General features: G+C 37.3%; 1 protein-coding gene across 1 annotated transcript in view; it reads left to right on the plus strand.

Annotated features, from left to right (window-relative positions):
- ITGBL1 (integrin subunit beta like 1) overlaps positions 1-13,537 on the plus strand; it is a 136,566-nt gene that overhangs the window by 117,710 nt on the left and 5,319 nt on the right. The window contains exons 8-9 of the mRNA XM_010394119.4: positions 943-1,059; positions 11,033-11,179. Of these exons, the coding sequence (XP_010392421.1) occupies positions 943-1,059; positions 11,033-11,179 (264 nt within the window). The remainder of the gene's footprint in view (positions 1-942; positions 1,060-11,032; positions 11,180-13,537) is intronic.

Here is a 13,537-nt window from a genome sequence, read left to right on the forward strand (position 1 = left end):
AGTTTCACTGATGCTGTGATTAAATTAAATCAATAAGAGCAGGTTTTCTGCATCCTAGTCTGTGTCTCTGGTGGCAATTTTTCACACACAATATCCTTTCCCAAGCCCATCAAATGTAGGAGTTTGGTCCATGGTTGGTGCCATATTTGGAACGTTCTCACACCAGCATTGCATAAAATAATTTGAAAACATACAAAAGCAAACTTCTTGAAGTTCGGGCCCATTACCTGAACTAAATTTGGCTCAGATGTGTGGAATGTATGACTGTCCTGGATATTGATTTTTTTCCACATCTGGCCATTTATGGTTTTGGGTTGAAGATCTGTGGGAGCTTGGATAAATCTGTTGTCCCTTTAAGCTCTGGGGAGCTCTCCTGTAAATAGTTTGATGGAAGGGGAGACTGTGAAAGAGGTTGTGCTTATTTCCTCAGATCTAGACAAAAATTATGGGGATTTTGGCTTTCAAAAAGCTTGACAGAATATTTGAGGAATTATTTTTCTACATGAATAAAGAGTATCTTAGGTAGCTCTGTACATAGACTATAATTCTGATCACATTCTTCTTGGTGTTTCTGAGGTATGTGCTAAATATTTTAGATCAATTATAGAGGTTAATTATGCAGATAAGAATGGGCCAGCTCAGTTATGCTAAGTTCAGATATGAAAAACATGCAATACCAGTTATTGTTTATTGTTGCTGTTTCCACTAAGATTATAACAGTAATACTTTCCATCTGGTTGCCATGGAAGAGGAATAGTTTTGTCTTGCTATGTTTTTGGTTGGTTGGTTGGTTGGTTTTTAATTGTGTTTATTTGCTATACTTTAATTAATAGACCATGACTTGTTTTTGGGGATAGAATAGCATAGATTTAGGGTTTTATTCAATTTATTTTATTTTACTTTACTGGAATCATGACTCTTAACAATTATTTATTCTTGCAGGGAGATGTGAATGTGGCCAATGCACTTGTTTCCCTCCAGGAGACAACAGAGTTCATGGCAAAAACTGTGAATGTGATGATCGACAGTGTGAAAATGCAGATGGCGATGTCTGTGGGGGTATGTGTTCACTTGATATCACATAACACAGCATAGCATAATTTAACAACATAACAGAACTAAATCTTGACACTTTATAGCTTTCTGTTCCCCTTGATTTTATAGTGTAATGTCACTATAGACAATTTACATCTTTGATTAATAATAAGATGGCAGATTCTGTAAGAAACAAGCGCTAGAAACATTGAATATGTTAGGGAACATTTATCTTAAGACTTCAGGAATGTTAACACATAAATGAAAGTGCTGTAGTATATCCTAAATTTCATCAGTGTTCATTAGACAAGAATACAAGCACTTTAACAAAAACCTAAAGCACTAGGTAACTTTACATTGTATTTAGTACAATTGATGTTTTATTGAGGGTGCTGTAATAAACCTGAAGGTACTAATGACCAGAAAAACCTTTAAATATTTCATATTCACTGACAGTGATATGCCTGTTTTCTAAAAAAAGTAGCAAAATATGTTATGAAAGAATCTAAAATTCTTGAGAGACAGTGTCATAGTAATTGTAGATGCAGATGGTTTATTTTAGTGTTGCCAGTGAAAACCTTACCTTGTGATATTTCAGTAAAGTTTATCGGCATTTAGCAGTATTTCAAGATAGTTTGGGATATATAAGTACATACATACCACAAGGCATTTTATAAGCAGGTGAATAATATTTACCCTAAATGCTGTCTTTCTAGATTTTATTTGCTTTATTTTTAAAATGACTGTTTGGTTCTAAATATTAACAAAGTTGTTGATATGAAGAATGGCACATTGTATTGTAGTCCTTATTTCTATGTAAGAAAAAGAATGTATTGCTTCACGATCCTCATGTACATAAAAAATTCTGACTACAGGGAATATTTCTTCAAGGTGTCTGCCATGCAGAATATAGACATATATAGAAAATTTTTCTTTGAATGTTTAACCAGCCATAAAAATAGTTTACAGCATTCAGAGTAATTCAATGATATAAGTGTGTAGAAAAAAAATAATTTGAAATTTAATTTTGTGTAAAGGACATAAAAGTACTGAGAAACACTGAAAATCTGTTTCATATTTGTTAGAAATTAAATAGTTGGGAAACAAAATTCTTCATCATCCATGCTAAAAATATCTGTTTATATCACTCATATTTTACATTATTACATCTTCCTCTCTTTCTTTTGGGTTTGTCCATACTTCCATCTCAGCCTGAACTTCCTGAAATGTCTTTCTGAACTGCTTATTCTTTCCTCTTTCCTTGTCCTCTTTTCATTGCTATTTTTCTACCACTGTTGCTGCCTAGGCAATCACAGTAAGGACATAAGCCCTTGCTAGTAAATCTGTCTTTGGAGCATTATAAACTGGACTGTGTGGGGTCTGACAGTGAGCACTGAGTGCCTGTAAGCACAAAGAAGGAAGACCAGTGTTTTCAGAATAAATGCATGCTGAAATGAGAAATGTGAATGACAGCCTAAATGACTTGAATAGGAATTGTTGCTGTCCTCCTCCAACCAGCAGAGACTGATTAATAGCTTGCTTTCTAGACCAGCTGTCCATGCAACGAAAGAAAGACATGAGGCGAAAGCTATGATAAATTAGGGTACAACTGAATGAGACCCTATGGCCATGTTTCTGCGTGATTGTGGTGAGTCATTCACTTAAAAATTCAGCTGTCCATCAATGCAGGACCAAGAATAGAGACTTAATGTCTCCACAAAGACAGAGGTTGCAGGAGGAGTCGGCATAGATTTCACAGCACTCTGCTGTTAGAAATTGATTCATATAATTATGGAATCACAGAATAGTTTGGGTTGAAGGGGACCTTTAAAGACCATCTAGTCTGACATGGACAGGGACCATTTCACTAAGACCAGGCTGCTCAGAGCCCCATCCAACCTGGCCTTGAACATTTTCGGGGATGGGGAATCCACATCTCTTGCCACTTGTTGCAAGTCTCAACACCCTAATGATAAAAAAATCTCTTCCTTATGTCCAAGCTAAACCCACCGTCTTTCAGTTTAAAACATTATTCCTTGTTCTGTCACTACAGACCTTGGTAAAAAAATCTCTCCCCCTCTTTTTTATACTCCCCCTTTAAAACATCGAAAGGCCACAGTAAGGTCTCCCCAGAGCCTTCTCTTCTCCAGGATAAACTATCTCAATGCTCTCAGCCATTTCTCATAAGAGGGGTGCTCCATCCCTCTGACCAGTTTTGGGGACCACCTCTGGACCTTCTCCAACAGTTTCATGTCTTTCGTGTACTAGGGATCCCAGAGCTGGACACAGTACTCCAGCTGGGGTCTCACCAGAGTGGAGTGGAGGGGGAGTCTCACCTTCCTTGACCTGCTTTCGCAGTCTTTCCTTCACGTTCCACTTCCTTTGTCTGTGCCTCTGTACAGAGACTTAACATGCTAAGACTGGAGGAGATGTCTCATGCAGCCTTTTTGAGATAGATATGTTCTACCTAATGGCCCATTCCCTACTGTTGAGGTTTTTTGATTATGTAAGATTTTCCCAGGTGTACTGCAGTGTTGATCCACAGAAGTATTTAACATCACATTTCCTTTGGCTTTATTTGGTTCTTTGAGTCTTTCACGTGCAAGTTAAGTGGTTTTGGTGCACACACATGACCAGAGAATCCCAGGTTTTTCAGCATAAGTTCTTGGCAAGGCTGTGTCACTTTTTTACACCAGGCTGATATTTACTTGTCCCATATACTGGTGAGATATATTTCTCTCTGCCCTCTGAGGTTATGGCTGTGCTGCTCGCTTCAGATGTGTCCTGAGCTTTCAAGTGGTATTTGTTTTCTTTCTGTGTCCAGTCACATTTTCCAGTGATTTCATCATTGGCTGCTCTACCTCATGGGGTCGACTGTTGTCCATTACAATTTTTTTCTATTTCAGGATTGAGGGCAGGCAGACAACAAGAACACAGAAAAACAGTAAAGATCAATTTGGAATGGAACTCCATTCACTTCGATTTGTTCTCTGGACAATTATTGGCTTAGCTATGAGATCTTTTCACAGCCAAGTAGCAGCCATTGAAAGAATGAAAAAAAACCTTTGGGGTCCTCTGCATACTACAAGTTTCTGTAAAATTATGCTGATTAAAAACTCTGCAATAAGACCCAACCCAACAAAAATAGTAAAAAGTTGGTTGAAACGAGGATCACTAGCAAAGGTTTAAACTTGTAACAGGTAACTCATAACAAGACTCTTACATATTTCTGTGGATGCAGGCATTTTGTATTACATCAGTATATCATTCTGTGCTTCAAATAGTCGGCCACCAATTAGAACATTAGCTTTGGTAAGACCTTTTAATGTTTATTCATAGATGGCTGCACTGTCCTCAGCACTAAGAAACAACTAAGACTGATCATTCCAGTAAACCAGTTTTTAACTGGTGACAGTGGAATACTTTAAGTCTGATTCCTTTATTTGCAAGTGAACAATTCCACTTTGATGACTTTTTAACTAATTCTTTTGGCTACAGCACATTAGAATACAATCCTCACCAAAACACAATCCTAACACTGTAGGGAATCCAGCTGTGTCATGTCACATCAAAGAGTAAATGCAGATTATCTTTTTTGTTTGTTTATACCAATGCCTTTTGGTAAAAGGCATTAGTTATCATTAGTTTGAAATTCTGGTTGTACTATAAAAGCTTGTAGAAGCTAGAAGAGTTGACTTATTCTTGGAGTAAATGCTGAGGTAATTAATATTTCCCTCTTTACTCAGATTTGCCTTCACACCTCTCTTTTCTCTAAGAAAAAAGTGCAGCAAAACTCTGCTTGAGACTTTATGGGAGGGGAAGCTAATATATTTTTAGGAAATCTGCAAGTAAATTAATTTTCAGCACTCAGACACATCCTTTCATTGATTTCATTTACTCATACCCTCACATCCAAATACAACCATCAAAGTGTCTGCATTTAATAGTGTGGTCAGGATTCCTTGTGTGTGATATAGAACATGGACAAGGGATGCCACCCATCAAGTTCTCGGTATGTCTTTGTTTCTTCTTGACTGACAATAACAGCCTGGTCTTTAAATACGTCTTTTATATACTTAGGACACAAAAGTTAGGGTAATCCTTTTGACTCAGAGTTTTGCTTACTTTTATCTCTGTAAACTTCAGGCAAGTCTGGTGCCTGTTGTCTGTGCTTCCTGATTTTTGACATTCTTAGGACAAAGTTGTTCTTGTTGGGCTTATGAGGAAAAGAATGACACAAGTTATGTGCTGCATCTGCACTGACATCTTTTGTTGTTGATCAAACAGTCTTCTGCCAGCAAATCATCATGTCATTCATTATATAATTGCTTTATGAGAGTGCAGACCTTCTGATTTTGACAAAGTAATACATTCTTTAGTTTACTTCTGTGAATGTGTTGTTGGTTATCAATGTAGGTCATGTGTTTCTTCTGGTGCTTACTTACACATTTCCATCCATCCGTCATTCACAGCAGTGTTAAGATTTCCAACGTTAGTCTCTATGAATTGCCAGAGAACAAGGGAAAATCTGGAGTTTGTAAGGCATACATATACCTTAAGCCACAATTCGCAGCTTCCCAATGATTTAAACTTTTGAAACTAAGGCAGAAACTTCCATATCACATTCTTATAGTGATGGATTCTAGGATTGCACAGTCATCACCAGGATGTACAACAGTAAAGCTCCCTCTCAAAAGTCTGGTATAAGTTGCCCCTAATTGCCATGTTCATTTGAATATAAAATTTTCATTGCTATCCAGCCAGGATAAATAATTGGATTCAGAGGAAGTACTGCTTTTTTTTTTTTTTTTTTCTTTTTTTTTTGGAATATAAGATATACAACAGAAAATGTAAAACTGTAAAACCTTTTTTTAATGGAAGTTCTATGTCTGTACTGCAGAAATTATGAATGACATTTTATTTTGTCATCTGTTCAGTGAAGCAAAAGCATGATATTTTCAGATAACATGTTCTTATGAGGACCAGTAAGACCATAACCATAGAAATGAGAAAGCTATGATTAATTAAATGCTTCATTAAGAAAAAGCAAAGTATGGTACAGTTGCTCATTTCAGTCAGACAGTTTTCTCATTTCTTGCACTGATGTTGAACCACAGAAACAGAAGTATATAAGACATTTGTGGAAGTCTCTAATATATGTAGAAACCAAATTAGGAAAGAAAAATAATACCTGTCTATCTCCCCAACAAAGACAAGTTTTGGCACTGACTGGTCTGAGAATTCAGAAATATGATTCCTGATTCTACCATGGCTTCACCAACCATATGGCACATAATTTCAAAGTCTTCAGCCACCTAAGTTAAAGCACCTTTTATCACCTGTGATTCCCATGACTACCTTTGCCTGACCCCAGCTGGGCTCCACAAGGACACAGGGGTGCCTGCCTGGCTGCTGCCATCATAAAGATGTCCTTGATGCCTTAGGGCTTGTCCAATGGCACTGGGCATCTGAATTGAAATTCTAATTTCTCTGAGGTTCCTGCCATGTTAAAATAAGAGTTTATATCCTACCCAACAGTTCTTTCATCTGTGCTATCGAGGAGTCTTTAAAGGAGGGACCATATTCTTTTGACTGTGGAATCTGAACATATAATTGTTAGAGCATTCAGTTTATATACTATATATAGAAAGTGAACATACTAGATAGATATATTATCTCTCTATATATTACTTAATAGAAAATTTTTATGATGGTATTTGTTATTGAAAAATACAATTTATTCTCTTGGGGGAAAAAAATCCAAACCAAACAGAAAACCAAACCAACAGTTCAAACACATGTTTACTGAGTAAAACTGCTACTAACAAAAGTGAAAATGATAGTATCAAATAATGGAGAACTCCTAGGCTAACTGGAATAAAACTAATGCGAATTAGGGTTTTATTTTGACAATACTAAGAGGAGAGTTAATGATTCAATGCCTGTGCCTTTGTGTTTAACTGCTTCATCCTAGTTCTGAGGCACATCCAGGGGCAGCAACAGATAAATTTGAAAGGATTCGTAGGTCTTAGATACAAGAGTGACTACTGTAGCTGGTACAGGTATTAATGGCATTGCATAGTCTGCATTAAATTAAATTAATTTTAATTTTTCTAACGTTTCTTTTAAATGCACTACAAGTTTCTGTCCTGGTCACCCAGACATTTGTGGGTGACTTTTCATTTGTCTGAAAAGTCAACACTTTACATAGATACACAGAAAACTTAGTTTGTTTAGCTTTTCAGATAGCATAAAATGTGATTCATGTTTGCAAAAAGCATTTTAACTTAATCTTTCTGCTCAAATGGGCAGTAAAGGAATTGCTAGTATTATAACATTTAAGTTGATTAATAGATATTAATATTGTGAATCCAGAAGGGGCTTTTCTGTTGAACCTCTTCTACTGGGCTATAAATAGCCATTACACTATTCCCATGCTTCCCCTACACTGAAGTCTCTGCACTATGTCTCAGCAGGCCATGCTCTCAGAACCCCTAAGACCTGTGTAGCCCACACCAACATCACTTAAAAGTTTGTTCCAGTAGTCATCACCCTTGTTTGAAAAGCTGGTTCATTTCTTAAATGATTTTGTCTGTATCAGGTTTTCTCTCTTGCTTTGTCTTTCTCTGGTAGTTTGAGAGTACCCTTTCTGATACCCTTTGAATTCCTTGGAACTTTTTAGTACCCTTCCAAGTCTTGCAAAAATCTCTTCAAACTTAACGCCGGCTCACCAATGCTCCAATTTTGTTCCTACTCACTTTTCTCTGGGTAGGTAGATGTGAGGATGACACTGGCCCTTTTTCCTGCAGAGTTTCACTTGAAGGTGTTACTGACCTGCCTGACAGTTGTATTACTCAAACTGAAGCCACAGTCCACCTTTATTAGAATTAGAGAAGACTAACTGACCTACTTTGAAAATATAATAGACGGTCAGTGTATAGCTTCACATTTATATTAGGCTTCTCCAACTACAGTTGTCACAACTGTTCCTGTCTTCTGATATTCAAGAAAAACTGAAAAATAAAAATCAGTGTTCTAATAATGTTTTTAGCAACTTGTTTAGCATATTTGGGCAGGGTAATGAAGCCTGCTTGCTCAGAAGTATTTCTCCCAGATATATGTGGTTTAATATTCTCTTCTGTTAATAATAAAATGGAAAGTCCTGCAATTTAAAAGAAAAAAAAAAATGGAAGACCTGTTTCTATTTAAATACAGAGAGAAATATTTGTTTCATTTTCTGTGGTGTTCTCTATCAGGGAACCTGTGTTATGCTGCAATTTTTCATATTCTTAGTACACTTTTAAAACTTTTATTTTTCATCCAGTTAAAATACATTATATTATATTAATTTGAGAAACTTCTGTTCCTGAGGTGCCAAATTTTGCTTGGGCCTGGCCTCAATTTGCCATTCAGGAACATCATCTGGTTGTAATAATTGGTCTGTAAAGAAGAACCAGCTTCCTCTGTAATAATTACTTCACTTTTTTCATTGTGCTGGTGCTCCCATGTAGTGGTGCCTTTTGTATTACAAAATGATCATGCAGATTTTTGGGGAATACCAACAGCAGCTGCATGAGTAGTCCTAAACTGAAATTTCCCACAACAATACAATTTCAATTCCAGGCATGGCAAGAAATAATTCATCCTGGTGTCCAGTTTGGTTCAGGTTGATTTGGGTTATAATGGGCTCCTGCTAGTAATCTGTCACAGCTTGCTTTTTTGCTGAATTCATGTTTCACATTTAAATCTTGTGGTTATGTGAGTTATAATTCTAAATAAAATGATAGTGTATTTGACACCATCTTTCTATCCTTTACCTCTCCCCATCAAAGTGTTTATTCTCTGAGAATTAATTTTTAAAACATTGTTGATTATTTAAAAGTTCATTAACATAGATTTTTATGAATGAGCATTTTCAATGCAATTTGGTTTTGATTTTAACTGTTTTATGTTAGGTCTGAAATGTTAATAGACCAACACTTCCCAGTAAATCTGCTTAATCTGAGTATTTAGGGGTAAGGAAAAATCTCTAATTGAAGAAGTCCAGATGAAATGAATTGCTTAACATCATAAAACACTCATTTAACTATTCAGATTGCCCCTTTGTTCTGTGATTTGCAAGGAGGATATTCACAACTAGACCATGTAAAGCAGTTTTTCTCAGGCTACCACACACATATGAGATAGCTTAAAGTTAACAAGCACTGGGCTGAACACTTGTACACTTGCCACCCAATATATGAGGCATCCAAAAAGCTGCAGCTGCCCAAGCTGGTGTCAGGTAGAAACAAATATTACTTTTGTAAAACTGGTTATTTGAGACAAAAGAATCCTTTATGATTTGGCGATTTATATGGCATAAAGGAGGAGAGAAATGGTCATTACAGAAAAATGCAAGTCAAGTTTTATGTGGTAAACAACAAGCTCTGTTTGATGCAAATTTATAGATTATTCCTTACCTTTTTGACTTGTGTAAAGGCTTTACAGACATGATCAGTCTCTTTATTCATAACACATAATGACTACAAGAAAAATGCCTTAAAATTATTTTCTCAGAGAAATTGCCATGGATTTCTTACTATTCACTGCAAAAATGAGTGCAAGGGTTTGTATCTTCACAAATCATTTTCCAGCAGTGACATCCAGTTGTATATTTTGCTCTTAATTGGTTGAGCTAATCTGAATTCTTATCTTTATGTTATTAATTAAAAATAAATAAGGTAGATAAAAATTAAGCTTCTGACAGAAGCTTAATTTTAGTTAATGTAGACAATTGCATGACATATCTGGAAGGAGCAAATGGGAAAGTACTTATGCTTGGTTTTTACCTCTTGTATTTTGGGTTGTCATATAGTTCCTGCTTCCCAGTCTAACACAGAAATTCAAGTAGCATCAAGCTTCTATTGTTGCTAGTTATCAATTTTTAGAAGAGGGTAGAAATAATGTCATAATAGGACTGTGTCATTTTTACTGAGCCTTTAAGGTTGTATAGATAATATGATAAAAAACCCCAAAGATCAATACAGAGTCTGGGATACAAAAGTTATTTTAAACTTTTAGGTGCTGGAAATGACAGCTCCAAGACTTTGGTGCTCCCAGTATTTTTGTAATTAGAATTTGTAAAGTATCTGACTATCAGTAAGCCTGAATGAATTCCACTTACAGCAAACTACCAGGTTTGTCTCTCCTCTGGGCCTCTACCAGTGCTGCCTCTCAGTTTACAATATCAAGTTGCACTGGAAGCTTATAGGAAGTCCACTAATGAGAAAAACAAAATTGATGGTTTGCTTCCCTGCATCCTATGGCTCAGTGCTTTCCCAGATACTCCTACTGCTTATTCCCTTCTTCCCAGCCTGTGCTCCCAAATTATCTCAGTCCCTTCATTTCTACTCCCTTGACCTACATAGCAGGTAGGATAGGACAAAAGTCACTGGTATGTATAATTTGCTTCCCAGATTAGCTCAGGAATTATTGTCTCTGATGCAGAAATACTATTCAAAGCTGAAAAATGTAATTCTGTCTGAGACATTTCTTACTTCTTTTTTCTTTTCTATTCTCCATTCCTATATTCTTGGCTGTATTTTTTGTCACTTTTCCCTTCTTCTTGGCCAAATTTTCTACTCAGTTTACTATTCCACATATTTTTGATGAAATATTCAACATAATTCTTTTATTAATCTTTGTACAAATAATTCTCAAAAATTTATATTTTATCTCCCACCCACCCCCCCCTTAAAAGTGTGAATTGTGGCTTTTAGAGTCTATTTTTCACTCATGTTCTAGGGTTTCTTTCACCTTTCCCAGTGTTGTTTTCTGCACCCCACTAGGGAGCCCTGTTAAACACAAGATGAGAGAACTGGAGAAGGCCATCCTGCTGGGAAGCTGTGCTATCCACCCATCTGTCTGCATGCACTTCATACTGAAGAGGTCTGAAGCTGCGACCACAGTCACTGGTTTCTGCTTGTCTTGCTCATAACCAACCTTGGTGTCATTACAGGCCACGGTATCTGCTCATGTGGCCGATGTATTTGCCAGGATGGGTGGTTTGGAAAGTTGTGCCAGCACTCAAGGAAGTGCAACATGACGGAGGAGGAGAGCAGAAGTCTCTGCGAGTCAGCGGATGGCATATTGTGCTCCGGGAAGGGTAAGATCTGGCAGCTGAGCTACCCTATGTCAGCGCCTGCCAGAGGAAAATAATCACCTTCTGGAAGACTAATGTGTGTGGTAGGGGGTTGTTGTTTAGTAACCCTTTCCTTCAAAGGCACTCATTATTAAAAGGATGTTATATTTGGGTCCGTAACGCACTTACATCCATTTTGTCAGACACCCACCCCAGCCATACGGGTTCAGCAGCGCTGCTCTCCTATGCAATTTGTTAGTAGCATATAATTTCCTGTATGTGTTTAGCTGATGGTCTGCGTGGAACAGCTGTACATTATAAACTAACTGTTAGTGCTCCTTCCATTTTGGGGGAAAAGGGCACTACCCACAGTAACACTCTAGTGGGGAAGATGGCAAATGTAATATATTGGACAACAGTAAGTGGAGGAAAGTGTTTAAAAGCAACATGTGGTATCCTTAATCACTCTGCTCCCCAACACATCTGCAAAGGAAAAGTAGATGTCTGCAACCCCCACAAATGAATCCTGCAAACTTTCTCATTTACCAGTTTTCATTCAGATGGTTGCATCAGCTTCAGTTCAGCTCTAAAAAATTGCCACAGGGAAGAATAAAAGTTAGAAAATCTTGATAATTATCTGAAATTATTCTCTGAGGTTCTTACCTCGCCATCTTTCAGGCTAGGAAATTGCATTAATGGAAAGAGGGCTTTTTAGCTCCCCCATAGTGCAAATTGCCTATTTTTGTATATGATATGTCTGAAAGAGAATAGACAAAAAAGAGACTGGTTGGAGGCTAGAATGCACCCAATCCAGACTCTCTGTGCCATTTCCTATATTTGTATGTCCCTTGCATAGACAGGAAAGAAATCTGCCAGCTGGAAAAAACAGGAATATTCTACATCAGGCAGATTTCCAGTTTTCCCTTTGGTAACTTTTATTTCAGTGCAAAGGAAATTTAAATGCAGTTTCTAGCCCAGCCTTCATCCATCTGTATTATCACTTATCAGAATTCTCCCCTATTGCACCTTTTTTTTGTTTTTTTTTTTTTTTTTTTCCCCCCTCAGTTAATGCGATGTCATAAAAAATGAGAAATTTGCACTGTTTCTCTATTTTTTCTCCAGATGGGACTATCTTTAAATTAGTATATGTGTAAGAGGATGGTGAGTTACTGCAGAAATAGAAATTTCTCTGTTTTACTGCAGAAGTTAACTTTTTTCCTCTTAATGTGTGTCACACTGAGATTTTTTTATATAAACCATGAAGGTGAGGGAATATATAATATCAATAAAATGCATGATGTAAGATTCTATATAAATATAAACATGAAAAATTATGTTGGTTTTTAAAATATTCATATAATCTGCTACCTTTTTCTAAGGATGGCTAAAAGCTATTTGTTCCAGCCTGTGGGTCTTACTGTGAGAACAATTAGCTTTGAACATGTGTATCAAGGGTTTCAATTTACTTTGAGGCTTCGGGAGCAGATAATCCTTCAGGAATTTGCAGGGATACCAAGGATTTTTTCCTCTGTTGGCTATGCCACCAGCATGGTTTGGGATCTGGTCACTGATGTAATCTGTAGCAGCCTGAAAGGTGCTCTAGATTGTAATCAGCAGCAGGCAGGTTTTGCTTTTAAACTGTATGAATGGAGGTTCCAAAGGCCCAGATTTTCTAGGAAGTAGGTCTTTTGAACAGCCTTTACTTCCTATGGCAATTACTTCCTATGACAGGCTCTTGTCAGTGGTGCCAAGCAGTAGAACAAGAGGCAACAGGCAGAAGATGATGCGCAGGAAGTTCCACCTGAATATGAGGAAAAACTTCTTACTGTGTAGGTGACTGAGCACTGGAACAGACTGACCAGAGAGGTTGTGGAGTCTCCCTCACTGGAGATATTCAGGAACTGTCTGGAGGCAATCCTGCTTGATGTGCTCTAGGAAGACCCTGCTTCGTCAGGGAGGTTGGATCAGATGACCCACTGTTGTCCTTTCCAACCTTACCCATCTGTGACCCTAAATCCATGTTCAGCAACAGTGGTGGGATTTTTATTATTTTTTTTGTTAAGTTTCTTTGGCCTCTGAACACGTATTAGCTTCCACTGTCATGGAAGGTTGCCCTGAGGACAGTCAATATGAAAAGCTGTGTCAAATTAGATGCGATAGCAGCTTTATTGTAGGAACAGCAATTCACATGTAAGTGCCTGTCCCAGCAGAGAAATGACCTCCATAAGGCATCTTCAGCAGTGTGTGGTCAGTAAACATCCCAGAAGGCTACGATCTCCTGCCTCTTCTCTGAGCAGGATGGGGTTCACAGGCAAAGACAGTCTAATTTATCTAATTACTTATAACTTTCGTTGGTACGCTTTTTTTTTATTCTTTTTTCTT

Source organism: Corvus cornix, chromosome 1 (assembly GCF_000738735.6).
Source record: "Corvus cornix cornix isolate S_Up_H32 chromosome 1, ASM73873v5, whole genome shotgun sequence".
Lineage (NCBI taxonomy): Eukaryota > Metazoa > Chordata > Aves > Passeriformes > Corvidae > Corvus > Corvus cornix.